Source organism: Podarcis erhardii (assembly GCF_964252035.2).
Source record: "Podarcis erhardii genome assembly, chromosome: 7".
NCBI classification, from domain to species: Eukaryota; Metazoa; Chordata; class Lepidosauria; order Squamata; family Lacertidae; genus Podarcis; species Podarcis erhardii.
This window is the reverse complement of record NC_138511.1, coordinates 86,062,798-86,081,722: the sequence shown is the minus strand read 5'-3', so window position 1 is coordinate 86,081,722 and position 18,925 is coordinate 86,062,798. Positions and strand designations below refer to the sequence as shown.

At 51.0% G+C, this 18,925-nt stretch overlaps 1 protein-coding gene across 1 annotated transcript; it reads left to right on the top strand.

The window, feature by feature from the left end:
* Nucleotides 1–5,111: 5,111 nt before the first annotated feature.
* IRF2BP1 (interferon regulatory factor 2 binding protein 1) lies at nt 5,112–7,977 on the top strand. Its single transcript, XM_081872234.1, has one exon. The coding sequence runs from the start codon at nt 5,174–5,176 to the stop codon at nt 6,983–6,985; it is 1,812 nt and encodes a 603-aa protein (XP_081728360.1). The 5' UTR covers nt 5,112–5,173; the 3' UTR covers nt 6,986–7,977.
* Nucleotides 7,978–18,925: the final 10,948 nt, after the last annotated feature.

Genomic DNA, 18,925 nt, shown 5'->3' with positions numbered 1-18,925 from the left:
ATGTGATGCTGTTCTCTTCACTCTGGATGTCGGGTGCTTCGGTCATAATCATCCCAGGGGTGGGAGAACGACTACATCACAACCCAAATGCAAACCCTGGGGTTCTCCCCGGGCTGAGCACCCGACCACCACCACCCCAGCCACATAGATTTGGAAAGAGACCCTAAGATTCATCTAGTCCACCCCCCTGCAAGGCAGGAATCCTTTGCCCAACGTGGGGCTTGAACCCATGACTGAGATTAATAATAATAATAATATTTTTTTATTTATACCCCGCCCTTCCCGGTTCAAAAACCGGGCTCAGGGCGGCAAACAACAAATTTAAAAACATTTATACAAGCAGCATAAAATACAGTATAAAAACATGAATGACAATAAAATTCAAAAATCAGTTTAGGGGAAATAAGCATTAGATAATCCCCAGGGCTAGCTGGCTGAATTGGTCCTACTTGGGCCAGCGAGGAGGCCAGGGGAGAATTAGCTGTGGGGTCTCAAGAGCAAGTGATCTTCATAAAAGGGGAGGGGGAGGAAAGAGAAGGGAAATAAAAGATCAGGCGGAATTCAAATTAAAGGCCAAGCGGAATAGCTCTGTTTTACAGGCCCGACGGAAGGAGGTTAAATCCTGAAGGGCCCTAGTCTCATGGGACAGAGCATTCCACCAGGTTGGAGCCATCACTGAGAAGGCCCTGGCCCTGGTGGAGGATAGTCTGACTTCCTTAGGACCCGGGACCTCTAGACTATGGTTGTTCATGGACCCTAAGAGTGTGTGCTCTACCAATTGATATTATTATTATTATTATTATTATTATTATTATTATTATTATTATTACCACCACCATCATCAAAATCTATAATCTGCCCTTCCTATATCTCAGGGCAGTTCACAACATGTCAAACCAGGCCTGCCCCTAAGAACTTCAGGTGTGTTTTGGCCTCTATTGGAAACTGTCCTTGAGCTCTTGGTGTCACTGAACAGATGTTGGGACAGACCTGGGAGAGTAGAAACCTCTGGTTTTAGACTGGCCGAGATGCAGACCCTCCCAACTTTTTCACATAAAAAACCCAGACACGCATCTTCCGGGACGGGCTCCCAGGCGAGTCACATGCATTGCGCTCACCCTGAAATCACATTTTTCGGGGTGAGAGCACAGCACAAGAGGGTGCAAGATCAAGGCACCCAAAATGACCGCTGTGATTTCACACGGGGAAAAACGGGGTGTCCCGTTTCTTCCGGGACACTTGGCAGGTATGGGAGATGAGGTTTACCGGACGAAGTCACAGAGTCACCCTGGTTGCTCCTCCAGAGAATCCTGGGAACTGTAGTTTATTAAGGGGGCCAGGAGCTGTGGCTGGGTGGGGTGGAACTACAGCTCCCAGAATTCTTTGGGTGAAACCAGGTGCTTTAAACGGACGACGCGTACATGGCACAGTTCTGGTCTGTCAAATGCACGTTCAGCTTTCCATCCACTGACCTGTGTGACTTTTTTTCTTCCTTTTATTGGCCAGGTTTTAAGTATAATGCACACTCATTTGGGGCTGGTGTGGAAATCTGCAGACTTCTGAGTTACACAGAACTCTTCACTCGACCGGCAGAGAGCTGCCTGGTGGTCAAAAACATGATTCTCGTTCCTTAGCCTCCACATCTGTTAGGCTGGCTGTCCATTTACAAAGACAGTCACTGCCGTTCACTGGAAACCCTCTCCCCACGGCAGGCGCGTAGACAACTTGCATGTGTCCAGTTCTGGGCACCACAGTTCAAGAAGGACACTGACAAACTGGAACGTGTCCAGAGGAGGGCAACCAAAATGGTCAAAGGCCTGGAAACCATGCCTTATGAGGAACGGCTAAGGGAGCTGGGCATGTTTAGCCTGGAGAAGAGGAGGTTAAGGGGTGATATGATAGCCATGTTCAAATATATAAAAGGATGTCACATAGAGGAGGGAGTAAGGTTGTTTTCTGCTGCTCCAGAGAAGCGGACACGGAGCAATGGTTCCAAACTACAAGAAAGAAGATTCGACCTAAACATTAGGAAGAACTTCCTGACAGTAAGAGCTGTTCGACAGTGGAATTTGCTGCCAAGGAGTGTGGTGAAGTCTCCTTCTTTGGAGGTCTTTAAGCAGAGGCTTGACAACCATATGTCAGGAGTGCTCTGATGGTGTTTCCTGCTTGGCAGGGGGTTGGACTCGATGGCCCTTGTGGTCTCTTCCAACTCTAGGATTCTATGATTCTATGATTCTGTGTGTTTGTGTGAACACCTTTCCTCTGGATATTGATACTAAAGCGCAGTAACAGGCAATCTGAGTCCATTTTGCTTCCTGTCCCACTCCCTCTCACCCAAAAAAAATATCTGAAGCTTACAGGGTAACACAGAATGTCACATAGCAAGGCCATGTTGTCAGCTCCTTTCTCTAGGATTGTTGTTGTTGCTTAGTCGTTTAGTCGTGTCCGCCTCTTTGTGACCCCCTGGATCAGAGCACGCCAGGCACTTCTGTCTTCCACTGCCTCCGGCAGTTTGGTCAAACTCATGCTGGTAGCTTCGAGAACACTGTCCCACCATCTCGTCCTCTCTCGTCCCCTTCTCCTTGTGCCCTCCATCTTTCCCAACATCAGGGTCTTTTCCAGGGAGTCTTCTCTTCTCATGAGGTGGCCAAAGTCTTGGAGCCTCAGCTTCAGGATCTGTCCTTCCAGTGAGCACTCAGGGCTGATTTCCTTAAGAATAGATAGGTTTGATCTTCTTGCAGTCCATGGGACTCTCAAGAGTCTCCCCCAGGACCATAATTCAAAAGCATCCATTCTTCGGCGATCAGCCTTCTTTATGGTCCAGCTCTCACTTCCATACATCACTACTGGGAAAACCATGGCTTTAACTATATGGACCTTTGTTGACAAGGTGATGCCTCTGCTTTTTAAGATGCTGTCTAGGTTTGTCATTGCTTTTCTCCCAAGAAGCAGGCGTCTTTTAATTTCGTGGCTGCTGTCACCATCTGCAGTGATCATGGAGCCCAAGAAAGTAAAATCTCCCACTGCCTCCATTTCTTCCCCTACTATTTGCCAGGAGGTGACCATGCCAGTGGCCATGATCTTCGTTTTTAGCGGGGAGCAATCATACAGAATCGTAGAGCTGGAACTGGAAAGGGACCCCAGGGGTCATCTAGCCCAACCCCCTGCAATGCAATGATTCCACCTATTTCCAATTTCACACCCTCGCGCATCTGTTGCTTTGCAAGGTGCCCATCACACGTACGCCCCTGGGCTGCGAGCTTTGCGCTTTCTACGGTCTTTTTTTATTTTCTGCTCCGTCCGTCGGGAACCCCCCCTCGGCACCCCCCCTCCAGCGGACCTATGATCCTCTGCACAAGGAGGGAGGGCGACTGGCAGAGCAGAAACAGGAAAGCGGGGAGGGGGGCCACCAGGAAATGCGCAACAGCATCCGGGCTTCTGAGGCGCACTGCATCTCGGGAAACGTAGTTTCCACCTCCTGGGCACACGAAGCTGAATTAACCCTTTAGGGCCTCGTTACTCTCTTTCCTGGGAAGAAAGAGGGGTGGGGGAGAAACAGTGTAGGAAGAGAATGGGGGGGGGGTCATGGATGTGGCTGGATTTTATTATCCAAATCGAGGGTAGGTGCAATTAATTGGGCTTTTTCCAAACTCTGGTGAAGGTAAAAGTCAGGCGCCTGGGTTATAATAATAATAATAATAATTTATTATTTATACCCCGCCCATCTGGCTGGGTTTCCCCAGCCACCCTGGGCGGCTTCCAACAAAACACTAAAATACAATAACCTATTCAACATTAAAAGCTTCCCTAAACAGGGCTGCCTTTAGATGTCCTCTAAAAGTTTGGTAGTTATTTTTCTCTTTGACATCTGGTGGGAGGGCGTTCCACAGGGTCATCTAGTATTCTAGTCCAACCCCGCATCTGCCCAATGGGCATCTGGGTGAGTATGCCAGCTCCCCGGGGCTCTGTGGAGTAGTGGCAGGTGAGTATCTCTCCATCATTATGGCCTTTCCACCTGAAGACTCATCCCATGCAACCTGAGTCTTCCTACTTCAGACCAGTTGTACACGCAGAATAATCAAAGCTGCTTTCTCAATCGATTGTGTGTCTGTTCTTGGTGCTGACCGTAGCTTGTCCATAGAGCAACCCAATTAAATATATTACCAGGAACGAATCGGGTGTACTTAGCTGGTTGTATTTGTGCAGCTTTATAGTTGGAGGGGATTGCAAGTATGTCCCTGGAATTCACCCTGGAGAAGAATTCTGTGCGATCTGAAAGCTTGCCAACCTAACCTTAAACGACCCCGTCAATGGCATAACTGGAATCCTTTCAGATCCTGGGATACCATGGGGACGATATAAAAACCCAGAAGAGTGCTATAAGGGGCAAGTCCAGGGGACTGTGGCACAAGGTTTTTGTTTTGCTGCAAATAAGACCTATCAAAGTGACAGATCTTTTATTACAATATAAACCAGATGAATATATTAGGTTGTTTCAGTCTTGGCTTCAAATAACAGCAATGGTTTTTCTGCGGCAAGTTTGTTGCACGAAACGCAGCTGTTGCGCTTGCAATCGGATTCCACCGCGCGGAAGCGCACGCCAGGAAAAACGGGTTAGGTTTTAAAATGGTTTAAAATGGTTAGGTTTTAAAATGCCTGGGGGCCAGCGGGGAAGGGATCCAGCCCTAAACAGTCCCCACGATGCGCACCGCTTGCGAAGATCTCTTTCCCCGCTGATGCACCGGCTCAGCCGCAGATCCCTTCCTTGCGCGCGCGCCCGTGCGCCCCCCCACCACTCCGCCCCCAAATTTCCCGCTGGGCTGCAAGACTACATCTCCCAGCAGGCCTTGCAGCGGAGTTATGTAAGTTTCTCCATGTAAGAGGGCAGGCGAGAGAGGGGAATTTCCCCCCTCCCCACCACCGCTTTTTTTTTATTATTATTTCCACCCCTCTCTCCGTCTTCCCCTCCTCCTCCTCCTCCTCTTCCTCCCGGACTGGATCTCCTCGCCCTCCCCCTTTGCACTTCGCGCGCACAGGTGCAAACCAGGCCCCGATCCCCCCCCAACAGATCCAGCCTCGATCCCCCCCCCCACTTCCACCAACCCCCCCCCCCTTGCAGGCAAGGCCGCCATCCCGGGTCTGCTGCGCGTCGGCCAGACAGAGGGGCGCCAAGATGTCTTCGGTGCAGACGTCCCGCAGACAATGGTGCTACTTGTGCGACCTGCCCAAGATGCCGTGGGCCATGATCTGGGACTTCAGCGAGGCCGTGTGCCGCGGATGCGTCAATTTCGAAGGCGCCGACCGCATCGAGTTCCTCATCGAGACGGCCAGGCAGCTCAAGAGGAACCACGTCCTGCAAGAAGGGCGATCGCCGGGGCCACAGGGCTCCAAACACGCCAAGGAAGGCGCCGCCGCAGGGGCCCTGGAGAGATATGAGCGGGGACGCCTTTCAGGCGGCGGTGGAGGAGGAGGCGGCGACTACACCCTCAGCCCCCGCCTGCCCAACGGCCTGGCACGTGCCTCCGACGAGGGCGAGGGCAGCCGGCAGAGCCCCACGGCCAGGAGGGCGCTGATCGGCCCCGTGCCGCCCAGCCTGGTGCCTCAGGGGCTGATGGGAGCCCCCCAGGGCCTGCTGGCCGCCGTGTCGGGCCTGGGGGGCCGGCCGGCCTCTCTGGCCATGGCGTCGCCCATTCTGGGAGAGCTGGCCAAGCCGGCGAGGGCGGCCTACGCCGACTACGAGAAGGAGAAGCAGCGCAACGCCGAGTGCCTGGCAGAGCTGAACGAAGCCATGCGCGGGCGGGCCGAGGAGTGGCACGGCAAGCCCAAGGCGGTGCGCGAGCAGCTGCTGGCGCTGTACGGCTGCGCGCCCTTCAACGTGCGCTTCAAGAAGGACCACGCGCTCGTGGGGAGGATCTTCGCCTTCGACGCCGCGCCCCGGCCTGGCTATGAGTACGAGATGAAGCTGTTCACAGAGTACCCGTGCGGCTCGGGCAGCGTCTATGCCGGGGTCCTCGGAGTGGCCAAGCAGATGTTCCAGGACTGCCTCAAGGACCCGGGAAAGGTCATCTCGTCCGGATACAAGTACCTGGAGTACGAGAAGCGCCACAGCACCGGAGACTGGCGCCTCCTCGGAGAGCTCTTCACTGAAGGCGTGCGCTTTTTCCGAGAGGCCCCGGCACACGACGCCCTGCCCCAGCAGTTCCTGGACGGCAACTGCGCCATGCCGCCCAGCCTGTTGCTGAGGGCCGTGCCCCCATCGCGGGCCGTCATGAGGCGGCGCAAGGCCTCTCCCGAGCCGGAGGGGGAGCTAGCCGGCAAGCTGACCGGCGAGGAGCAACAGCAGAGGCAGCACTGGCTGCCCCAGGGGTCGGGCGGCCTGTATCCGTCAAGCATGGCCCACCTGCCCGCCTCGGCTGGCCAAGGGCCCTTGCCCGAAGGCTCCTTGCGGAACGACCCCTCGCCCATCACGGCCCTCAAGAATGTGGCCGACACCCTGGGGACCAAGGAAGCCAACCCGGTCCACTCCACCACCGCCCGGCAAAACAGCGCCAGCCCAGCGTCGCCCGCCGCCTCAGGGCAACACCGCCTGGTCCCGCGAAACGGCGAGCCGGGACCAGCGACGACCACCACCTCCTCCTCTTCCTCCTCCGGGGCCCACTCTTCCGGGGGAGTTGAGCCCAGCGGTACGCAGAGCGCCCCCGATTCCTCCGGGGCTGCCAGCAGCGCCCCTCTGTGTTGCACCATCTGCCACGAGCGCCTGGAGGATACCCACTTTGTCCAGTGCCCCTCGGTGCCCGGGCACAAGTTCTGTTTCCCGTGCTCCCGGGATTTCATTAAAGCCCAGGGAGCCGCGGGAGAGGTGTATTGCCCCAGCAGTGAGAAATGCCCCCTGGTGGGCTCCAACGTCCCCTGGGCCTTCATGCAGGGGGAGATCGCCACCATCTTAGCCGGAGACGTTAAAGTAAAAAAGGAGCGTGATCCCTGAATAGGGAGGGGGGCAGCCGCTGGGTCATGGGATGCCTGCGCACCCCTTCGAAACCCTCTCCCACCCGCCGTGGCAGTGACTGGAATTAGTAACTTATTCCCCGCCTGACATCCTCTTCAGCCAGCCGTGGACTGGGGCGATCATTGTACATAAATCTATTTTTTAAATAATATTTCCATAGCAAGCTTATATATGAAGCCACATCTATGTAACCTACTACGAGGGTCTGGGGAGGGCGGGGTGGGTGTTGATTTGCGGGGAGGGGGGTCTCTTTAAACGGGAGGGCAGGGGGAAAGAATATGGCAGCGTCGGAATCGGGGTGTCTTCGAAAGGGGTGGGGCAAATCGCACAGCAGTTGGCATCTCGTTGTTAATGTGTTTCAGGGACTTCCCCAGCCGCTAGGAGGCGAGTGCGAGTTCAGGACAGTTGGGGGGGGGGCAGGGAGGGAGGCAGGACTCTGAGCAGCCACACTGCAAAGGGCTGAACCCGATTTTCAGGCATGTGGCTGTGTGGTTGTCAGCTAAGGAGGTGGCATGGGAGCTAGGCATGCGCCTAGTGGGCGCATGTGCCATCTCCCGCCTTACGAGCGAATCTCTGCTACCCGGTTATTGCTGGAGCACCTAGGAATTGCCACCAGACTCTCAGGCCAATGGTCCACTTAGCCTAGCACCTTGTTGCTGTCCACCAGAGGCTTCTGGGAAATTCACAAGCAGGGCATGAAGGCGAGAGCCTTAGGCCCCGGACTTGGTCTTCAGAGAGAGGCTGTTTGTAAAACACGGAGGGGGCATTTCGATTGCATGGAAGGGCAATCCTTCGGGAAGGGCCATAGCTCACCAGCTTTGCATGCAGAATGTTGACGCTTCAATCCCTGACAGCAGAGAAGCACTGCCAGTCCGTGTAGGCAGCATTGAGCCCTCTGGAATCAAGCCCCAAGCCAGGGTCTTTAGCCCATGCCTGGATAGGTGTGAAGATGGGTTTGTAGAAGTCCAAGTGTCCCCAGCGGCGTAGCGTGGGTTGTCAGCACCCGGGGCAAGGCAAGTAATTTGCACCCCCTAACCCGGGGCAAGGCAAGTAATTTGCGCCCCCTAACCCGGGGCAAGGCAAGTAATTTGCGCCCCTAACCCCTAACCTGCCGCCGCTGCCAGCTTCTTCTTGCTGCTGCCTGGGCTGCTGCCATGGGGCTCTGCTACAGCCTGCGCCCGAGGATCTTCGGCGACTCCGGAGGCGGCGAGCGCGCCCCCCCAGATGGTGCGGCCGGCCCCCCCTGCACCCCCCACGCTACGCCACTGAGTGTCCCAGCCAACACACACACACACAACAGATCTCCACTGAAACACGTTCCCCTCTAGTGGATAGCCTGCTCTTCCTCTCGCTCCCGGACCAAACAGCCTTGCGACCCTGAAATCTTTGTGGGCCTCCTTTAATCCTGGGTGCTGTGCCCCATTCCCACCCACAGGTATCTCCACCAGCTCATCTGTTTCTTCCAGTGCCCCTCCTCCCCGGACATTGTGTATATAGGACAGTTTCTAAATCTGTGCAGTTTTACATAGAGTCCCAGATTTCTGTAACTAGCCAGTTTGGGCACTTGTCTCATTCTGGGCAGGCGGGAGGCAGGAAAGCGTGTGGGAATCATATATTGGGGGGGGGTGTCAGGGTGTGGGGAGGTGGTCTAGAAAACTAGGGGGTGATCGGGAGAGATGGAAATGGAAGAAGTGCCTCTTGTGTCGATTTTTGTGGTTGTTGCTGGAGAGGGCGGAGGGTATTTTTTCATACCAAAAGATTTTAAGCATGCACACCAAAAATAAAAAAGAGCATTTTTTTTTTTAAAGGCCACTCAGGAGAGATCCCTGAATTGGCAAATGGCAAAATGACAGAGTGAGACACACCCCTGTTTGGATTTTAATTCCTAGCCCCAACTAAGATTAAAACATTGCAGAGACTGGGCAGTATTCTCCTGAGCAGATTATGACCAGCTCTGAATGGAGGGATTTGGGGGGTGGAGGGGGGGGTTGTGTTCCATAGAAAGGCAGTCCTACATAGGTGAGTTTTCATGGGAGGGTTGGCCAACACCCACCGGTATATGACCTAAGGTGCAGCGAAGCTAACTAGTTTTATATCGGTTTCACTCATGGGCAGATGGTTCTGCCAACCTTGTATTTGTGTTGCAATCATGATTTTTTTTTTTGGGGGGGGGGGAGAGAAGCAGAGAGGACAGGGGCAGTTTGGATTCCCACATTTAAGACCCGGGGGGGGAGGGGAAAGAGAGAATGTTAAAATTTGTTTTTTATTTGTATTTCTTTTACTCGTCTCTGTCAATAAACTTGATTATCTTTTTTTCCCCCATTTACCACTACCACCGTTCTTGGTTATTGCACGCAGTTTGTGTGTTGGTAGCGTATTCTGCTAAAAAATAATAATCCAAAGGTCCCGTCTGCACTATAGACTTTAGAGCAGTATCATATCACTTTAAGCGGTCGTGGCTTCTTCCAAAGGATTCTGGGAGCTGTAGCTGGTTAAGGGTGACTGTATAAATCAGGCATAGGCAAACTCCGGCCCTCCAGATGTTTGGGACTACAATTCCCATCATTCCTAGCTAGCAAGACCAGTGGTCAGGGATGATGGGAACTGTAGTCCAAAAACAGCTGGCGGACCCAAAAGGCAGGAATCGCAACTCAAGCATCCAGGACAAATGGAGCATTTGTGTGACACACCTACTTTTATTTATTTCTTTGGCGAGCACTTGTAGCCGAGTAAGATTGTCTTCCATAAACATGGTTTTAACAGTGAGTCCGTAAGTGACTAGGGACGCGGGTGGCGCTGTGGGTAAAACCTCAGTGCCTAGGACTTGCCGATCGCATGGTCGGCGGTTCGAATCCCCGTGGCGGGGTGAGCTCCCGTCTTTCGGTCCCAGCTCCTGCCCACCTAGCAGTTCGAAAGCACCCCTAAGTGCAAGTAGATAAATAGGGACCGCTTTATAGCGGGAAGGTAAATGGCGTTTCCGTGTGCTGCGCTGGTGCTGGCTCGCCAGAGCAGCTTCGTCACGCTGGCCACGTGACCTGGAAGTGTCTCCGGACAGCGCGGGCCCCTGGCCTCTTAAGTGAGATGGGCGCACAACCCTACAGTCGGACACGACTGGCCTGTACGGGCAGGGGTACCTTTACCTTACTGTAAGTGACTGTGGAGGCCAATTCTGGATCCACACATTCTTCCACAGTGGGGACATTGGTTCCCAGGTGGGAGTTGATCATGGTGAGGGTTTGCCAAGCGTGCCTTCCTCTTAGCACGTTTCTCCCTTACGTCCTGAGTTCGAGCATCTTCAAAGCCCATGATACCTTTGGTAAAGGCTGTTCTCCAACTGGAGCGCTCGCAGGCCAGTGTTTCCCAGTTGTCAGTGTTTATACTACAGTGGTGCCTCGCAAGACGAAGTTAATTCGTTCCGCGAGTTTTTTCATCTTGCGATTTTTTCGTCTTGCGAAGCACGGACTTTGGAAAAGCTTCAAAAATCACCAAAGTCTTCAAAAACCTCAAAAAAGGCTACCACACCGCGTGCTATGAGTTGCTCCTCGAAGTGAATGCACGGTTTTAAGACAAAGGAAACAAACTTGCAAGATGTTTTCATCTTGCGAAGCAAGCCCATAGGGAAATCCGTCTTGCGAAGCAACTCAAAAAACGAAAAACTCTTTCGTTTTGTGAGTTTTTCGTCTTACGAGGCATTCGTCTTGCGAGGTACCACTGTACTTTTTTTTAGGTACTACTTCCGGGTTAGCAGAGTCTGTAACCCAAAGTGTTTGTAACCCGAGGTACCACTGTACAATAGCTTTGTAAACCAGCATTTTGGTTTCCCTGCACTTCATAGCCGCGTTCGCAGGGCTTAGGCGCTGCTGGATTTTGGCATCAACGTCGGCTCTTGTGGAAAGATAACTACAAAATAACCCCTCTGCAGCACCGCAAATCCATCTCGATGGTGTAACGTTGGAAAATGCTGATCACTTCTCCTACCTAGAAGATGAACAACACACTTCTTACGGCTCAAGCTTTTGTGAACTTCATCAGATGCATTGCTGGCGCTTCCAGGTTCAGATTTATAGTGGAATACTGTGCTGCTCACATGTGCCAAGTTTTTGCACGCTGTCCACATGACATAATGAAAACACACTTTAAAAACAACCTGTTACACACAATCATAACTGGTGTGGAAGCACAGTAGCTCCTTTTTGTGGGGGGCGGGGGAATAAGCAGTTTGCCATGTGTGGTGGTGGCTGGGTTGGTGACCTCTACACGCCTCCTCCGGTTTGCTCCTCACCTGAGCGCAAAGCTTGCCATTTCGTCTCTGCTGGCCTCCACACCAAGGGAAACATGTCTGTTTCCACCAGCTTTCACATCAAGGCAACCTGGGATTTTAGCAGCCCAGTTTGGAGGAGCTAGTCTCTCAAGATCTGTAAGCATTGGGGTGGGTGGGTTTTACTTCGGAGGCTGTACATGGGCTAAACCACAGAGCCTAGGACTTGCCGATCAGAAGGTCAGCGGTTCGAATCCCCGCGACGGGGTGAGCTCCCGTTGCTCGGTCCCTGCTCCTGCCAACCTAGCAGTTCAAAAGCACGTCAAAGTGCAAGTAGATAAATAGGTACCACTCCGGCAGGAAGGTAAACGGCGTTTCCGTGCGCCGCTCTGGTTCACCAGAAGCGGCTTAGTCATGCTGGCCACATGACCCGGAAGCTGTACGCCGGCTCCCTCAGCCAATAAAGCGAGATGAGCGCCGCAACCCCAGAGTCGGCCACGACTGGACCTAATGGTCAGGGTGTTGGCTATTTACAGTTCAGCAGCGCTGCAGAGAGCCTGCTGGGGAGACCATGCATTAAAAAGGGACTCAAAAATAACTTAAACAAGGTTTTAAAAACAAAAACTCCTTATACACTAAATACATCAACAACAAACCAGACCAAACCACCAACCCATCCCCCAGGGTAATGGGAGAGCTAGGTGCTGCTCCTTATATACTACACCCAATTGCTGACACAGCTTAATCAATACAACTCAGCAGCACCTGCTATGTTTCACAGCTGTAAAACTGAGTCTCGTTTTCTGCCTTGGCCCTGGCTCTTATAGACATACACAACTTGTGAAACAGTAATGAACCTTCACATTTTAAAGTGACCATTCAACACAGGGGTCCCTTTACCTTTACCTAAAGGTACCCCTGACTGTTAGGTCCAGTCATGGATGACTGGGGTTGCGGCGCTCATCTCGCTCTATAGGCCGAGGGAGCCAGCGTTTGTCCACAGACAGCTTCCGGGTCATGTGGCCAGCATGACTAAGCCGCTTCTGGCGAACCAGAGCAGCACACGGAAACGCCGTTTACCTTCCCGCCGGAGCGGTACCTATTTATCTACTTGCACTTTGACGTGCTTTCCAACTGCTAGGTTGGCAGGAGCAGGGACCGAGCAACGGGAGTTCACCCCTTCACGGGGATTCGAACCGCCGACCTTCTGATAAGCAAGTCCTAGGCTCTGTGGTTTAGACCACAGCGCCACCTGTGTCCCATGTACGTACATTAGGACTTCAAATATCAATAGCGCGGTCTTCTGCAAGGTGACTTTTATCAGAATTTTAGCACGGCTACGTGTCCCATCTGAAGAAGAGCCCTGGAGCTCGATCGGACCACCCTAGTCTAGCATCTTGTTCTCACAGTGGCCAACCAGCTGCCCCCAACCCCCACCCCAAAAGGAAATTCTGTGAGTGCAAATCTCCCCTGTGATTTTCAGCAACTAGAAAAGTGAAGGAAGAACAGAGGCCCTTTGCCTAGCAGCTATTGGTTGGCTTACCCTTCAGCGACACCCCTGGTGCAACACCTCCATTGGCTTAACAGAAACTAAACGACGACAATCTGGTGGCATTTGGTCTTGGACACTTCGGGGGGGGCACAGGTACAGAAATACCTGTGCACATGCCCAAGGGATTATGGGAAGGAGATGGACAGCACAACAAGGAAACAGTCCACCAAGGGCTGCCAGCTGCTGTGGATAGGAGCATCTGTTGTTGTTGTTTGTTTATTATTTATGGAGCTTATATACCGCCCTATACCCGGGGGTCTCAGGGCGGTTCACAGAATAAAATGAAGATATAAAACCACAAAATACATAATAAAAATAAAAACAACAACCCATTAGCCCCACCACCGCAAAAACCACATTTTAAAAGGCTGTAAATCAGATCAACCAAAGGCCTGCTTAAAAAGGAACGTTTTTGCCTGGCACCTAAAGGTGTATAATGAAGGCGCCAGGCGAACTTCTCTGGGAAGAGCATTCCACAGATGGGGAGCCACTGCAGAGAAGGCCCCTTCTCGTGTGGCCACTCTCTGGACCTCTCACGGAGGAGGCACGCGAAGGAGGGCCTCAGAAGATGAGTTCAGGGTTCAGGGAGGTTCATGTCACCCAAATACAAGATGAGTGACACCTGGCTTGAGAGCAGTACATGTGAAAAGGATCTAGGAGTCTTGGTTGACCACAAACTTGACATGAGCCAACAGTGTGACGCGGCAGCTAAAAAAGCCAATGCAATTCTGGGCTGCATCAATAGGAGTATAGCATCTAGATCAAGGGAAGTAATAGTGCCACTGTATTCTGCTCTGGTCAGACCTCACTTGGAGTACTGTGTCCAGTTCTGGGCACCACAGTTCAAGAAGGACACTGACAAACTGGAACATGTCCAGAGGAGGGCAACCAAAATGGTCAAAGGCCTGGAAACGATGCCTTATGAGGAACGGCTAAGGGAGCTGGGCATGTTTAGCCTGGAGAAGAGGAGGTTAAGGGGTGATATGATAGCCATGTTCAAATATATAAAAGGATGTCACATAGAGGAGGGAGAAAGGTTGTTTTCTGCTGCTCCAGAGAAGCGGACACGGAGCAATGGTTCCAAACTACAAGAAAAAACATTCCACCTAAACATTAGGAAGAACTTCCTGACAGTAAGAGCTGTTCGACAGTGGAATTTGCTGCCAAGGAGTGTGGTGGAGTCTCCTTCTTTGGAGGTCTTTAAGCAGAGGCTTGACAACCATATGTCAGGAGTGCTCTGATGGTGTTTCCTGCTTGGCAGGGGGTTGGACTCGATGGCCCTTGTGGTCTCTTCCAACTCTATGATTCTATGATTCTATGATATGGAAAGAGGCGGTCCTTGAGGTATTGCGGTCCTGAGCCATTTAAGGCTTTACTGGTCAAAACCAGCACTTTGAATTGGGACCGGAAACTAATTGGCGGCCAGTGCAGTCGGACCAGGATTGGCGTCGTATGTTCAAACCGTCTTGCTCCGGTGAGCGACCTGGTCACTGAATTCTGCACCGGCTGAAGTTTCTGAACCGTCTTCAGAGGCAGCCCTACGTATAAAGAGTTGCAGTAATCTAACCTTGCGGTTACCAGAGTATTGAGGCTATCCCTGTCCAGATAGGGGCGTAGCTGGGCCACCAACCGAAGCTGATGGAAGGCACTCTAGGCTACTGAGGCAACCTGAGGCCATCTATGAAAAGAAAGACGAAAAGGCTAAAAATGAACTGCATCTCAATCAGGCACACAGGAAAACCAGACCTGAGTATCCTTGGTTTTAAAACAGGACTGGAGAAATTCATGGAGGAGAGAGCTATGGGTGGCTTTGAACCCCAATGATGACGCTCAGTCTCTGCAAATGGCGGCAGCAATGCTTTTGAATCCCAGGTGTTAGAAATCACAGGAGGGGAGAGTTGGTCCTGTGTTCAAATTCTGCTTACTGGTTTCCTACAGGCATATGGCTGGCCACTGTGAAAACAGGATGCTGGATTAGATTGGTCACAGGCCTGATCCAGCAAAACAATTCTTTATGAGGAAATCGGGAGGAAGCAAAATGCAGAAAAGCGGGGTGGTGATAATCCCGTCCCTGAGCACTGCCATTCACACAAAAAAGCAGTAGATTATAACACAGACATTCTGGGATGGATAAGCCAATTAACACATGCATACCCGAAGTGATTTGAATATTTAAAGTAGATTAAAGTGCTCATCCACTTTAAGACGGAAAAGGAAGGTGAATCCTCTCTTCTCCCCCCAACCTTACGCTGTGACTGTTCTTTGAACATCATTCGGCTCCTCCATGATAATATGACAGCAACAATCGCAGATAACAATGGCTGTAATCAAAACAAAACAAATTCCTTCCAGTAGCACCTTAAAGACCAACTAAGTCAGTTCTTGGTATGAGCTTTCGTGTGCATGCACACTTCTTCAGATACTTCTTCTGAAGAAGTGTGCATGCACACGAAAGCTCATACCAAGAACTGACTTAGTTGGTCTTTAAGGTGCTACTGGAAGGAATTTGTTTTGTTTTGACTATGGCAGACCAACACGGCTACCTATCTGTAAATGGCTGTAATGCGAGACGTTAAAGTCTCACATCAATTACAGCTGATCTGCAGGAAGGATTTCATGATCTGAAAATCGAGGTGATGTATGTGCTTTTGTAACCCAATAAAATATTTAATAAAAAACAATAATAAATAAATAAAAGGTTGAATGAATAAAGGGGGTGAAGCAGAATTCCATCTACTGAAAGCAGAATTTTACATACTGTGAACTAACCAGCCAGTTTCATCTGTGTATATGGAGCCTTAAAGGTAAAGGTAAAGGTAAAGGTAAAGGGACCCCTGACCGTTAGGTCCAGTTGTGGCCGACTCTGGGGTTGCGGCGCTCATCTCGCTTTATTGGCTGAGGGAGCCGGCGTACAGCTTCCGGGTCATGTGGCCAGCATGACTAAGCCGCTTCTGGCGAAACAGAGCAGTGCACGGAAACGCCGTTTACCTTCCCGCCAGAGTGGTACCTATTTATCTACTTGCACTTTGACATGCTTTCGAACTGCTAGGTGGGCAGGAGCAGGGACCAAGCAACGGGAGCTCACCCCGTCGCAGGGATTCAAACTGCCGACCTTCTGATCGGCAAGTCCTAGGCTCTGTGGTTTAACCCACAGCGCCACCCGCGTCCCTTCTATGGAGCTTTACAGGGTACCAAAGGCAAAAGTCTAGTCCCTGCCACAAGGAACTTACAATCTAAATTTAGACAGGGGTGGGAGAAAGAGAAGAGGGGGTCAGTAGAAAAGGAAAATGGAACAAAGAGATTAATACAAGCAAACGCAGATTTGCACACAATTCAGGCTCTATGGAATCTTGAGAGGGAGCCAAAGTTTTCACATCCAAAAGAACCCAAACACCACCCCAGTTAAAGGATTTCAGTTACCAGATCAGGAAAAAAAACTCCAGTTGTGATCTCTTGGAGCTACCAGCAGTCACAGAGTAGAAAATACAGTACCAGCCTATTTGGACCAATGGCTCACCTCTGTATGTGATGACTTTGTATGGTCATTGAATAGATGTCTAGTTCGGGTGAAGGCTGAGATATGGGTTTTGAGCTGGGTTTTAAGGGGGAGAAGCAGCCTGGGGTGTCAATGCAGGCCGGAATTTGATGAGCCAAAATTTCCCCAAATGCTTGGTGTTGCATTTTCAAGATCCGTTTTTGTTGTCGATGGACATAAGGCTATCGATAGTTTTGGGGTGTTTTTAGTGGGGAAACTGGGCTCCTCCACACATGTGGACTTGTAGCTGCATATGCCCCTTGATCTTTTGGAAATCACCTCCCAGGTCCTAGTCTGACACTCTAACCCAGAGCTTTCCAACCTTTGCAGGCACGCTTTTTAGACACCCATCATTTCACGACACAGTAACTCAGTTTTACCAGCAAATCGGAGGTTAAACTAACCCCTTTCCAGCCCTGGGAGGAGTATGGAGAGCGTTCACACAACACACCCACAACACACTAATGTGTCACGACACACCATTTGGGAACCTCTGCTCTAACCACGACACCACGCTCACTCTTAGCCAAACCTCCCTCACAGGATTGTTGCGAGGATAACATGGGGGAAGACAAGAACTATGAAGAAGAAGAAGAAGAAGAAGAAGAAGAAGAAGAAGAAGAAGAAGAAGAAGAAGAAGAAGAAGAAGAAGAGGAGTTTGGATTTGATATCCAGTTCTGGGCACCGCAGTTCAAGAAGGACACTGACAAACTGGAACGTGTCCAGAGGAGGGCAACCAAAATGGTCAAAGGCCTGGAAACGATGCCTTATGAGGAACGGCTAAGGGAGCTGAGCATGTTTAGCCTGGAGAAGAGGAGGTTAAGGGGTGATATGATAGCCATGTTCAAATATAGAGGAGGGAGAAAGGTTGTTTTCTGCTGCTCCAGAGAAGCGGACACGGAGCAATGGATCCAAACTACAAGAAAGAAGATTCCACCTAAACATTAGGTGGAACTTCCTGACAGTAAGAGCTGTTTGACAGTGGAATTTGCTGCCAAGGAGTGTGGTGGAGTCTCCTTCTTTGGAGGTCTTTAAGCAGAGGCTTGACAACCATATGTCAGGAGTGCTCTGATGGTGTTTCCTGCTTGGCAGGGGGTTGGACTCGATGGCCCTTGTGGTCTCTTCCAACTCTAGGATTCTATGATTCTATTCTATGATTCTATGATATCCCGCCTTTCACTCCCCTTCAGGAGTCTCAAAGCGGCTAACAATCTCCTTTCCCTTCCTTCCCCACAACAAACACTCTGTGAGGTGAGTGGGGCTGAGAGACTTCAGAGAAGTGTGACTGGCCCAAGGTTACCCAGCAGCTGCATGTGGAGGAGCGGAGACACGAACCCGGTTCACCAGATTATGAGTCCACCGCTCTTAACCACTACACCACACTGGCTCTCGACGACTTCTTACGCTCCATGGAACAAAGCTGAGTGATAAATGCAACAGGTCCATCAACTCAATCAATCGGTTCCAGTCAGAATTTTCAACAAGTGTTTTCCATAGTGTTTTCCCTTATTTTCCGTAACAATGTCACAATGTATGGTTGCCTAAATTTTGTTTAAACTAAAGCAAAAGCTCTGGAGAACTGTGATTTAAACCAGTGTTTCCCAACCTTGGGCCTCCAGCTGTTTTTGGACTACAACTCCCATCATCCCTAGCTAGCAAGACCAGTGGTCAGGGATGATGGGAATTGTAGTTCAAAAGCAGCTGGAGGCCCAAGGTTGGGAAACACTGATTTAAACAACTTGATACATTCCCTAGTTCATCTTGCTTTCTTCTTACTCTTGCAAGAAACAAAAAAAAAAAAAAACCCACAACCCTCCCCTGCAATCTTTCCCTTTAACTGACTAAACTTTGTTCTTTATGACATTGTGTGTTGCTGTGCACCTGTATTGAAGCTACTGCATGGAACTGTACCAAAAGCCGGTAGTCTTTTTAAATTAATAAAAATTGTGCTCTAAAAAAAAACAAAAACAAAAAAAACCTCAATCAATCAGGTGTTGCTGCAGCCTCTGTGTCCAGACTGCTGCTGGATACGGGAGTCATTACATGAACGACTCTTCCCTTCACACAAACACACTCACAAACACATCCATTGCCTGATAAGTCAGCCCGGCCCCGGCCCAGGAGCACCTCGACCAGACACACAGCCTGCTTGTCTCCTGAACTCTGTGCAGCTATCCTACTTATATACCCTGCAAAATGTGTCCCCTCATGGTAAAGGGGAGCTGGGAGTGGGGCAGGACTGTAGCTCAGTGGCAGAGCAATGGCTCTATATGTGGAAGCTCCCAGGTTCAGTCCCAACCAGTCTTGGCCTGCAGCTCCCTCCTTCCATCATTTATTCTGTCATCACCAGGCGGGGCAATGCTTTCCTGTTGAGTGGAGGGAGAGACAAAGTAGGTGTTGAGCAGCTCCAGTGTTAAGTTGTGGGTGAACATATCAGACAACACAGCGATTCTTCAAACAGCTCTTGTTTATTCACAGGCCAGAACTGAACTGAAGGATTCATCCAGCCTGCTTATATAGAGCTCCAGTACAACGCAACTGTAGCAACTTTCTGTAACTATCCAATCATTGAAC

Bases quoted from the DNA above. Each gene is read 5' to 3' on its own strand.
- IRF2BP1 (XM_081872234.1), top strand. From the start codon at position 5,174: ATGTCTTCGGTGCAGACGTCCCGCAGACAATGGTGCTACTTGTGCGAC.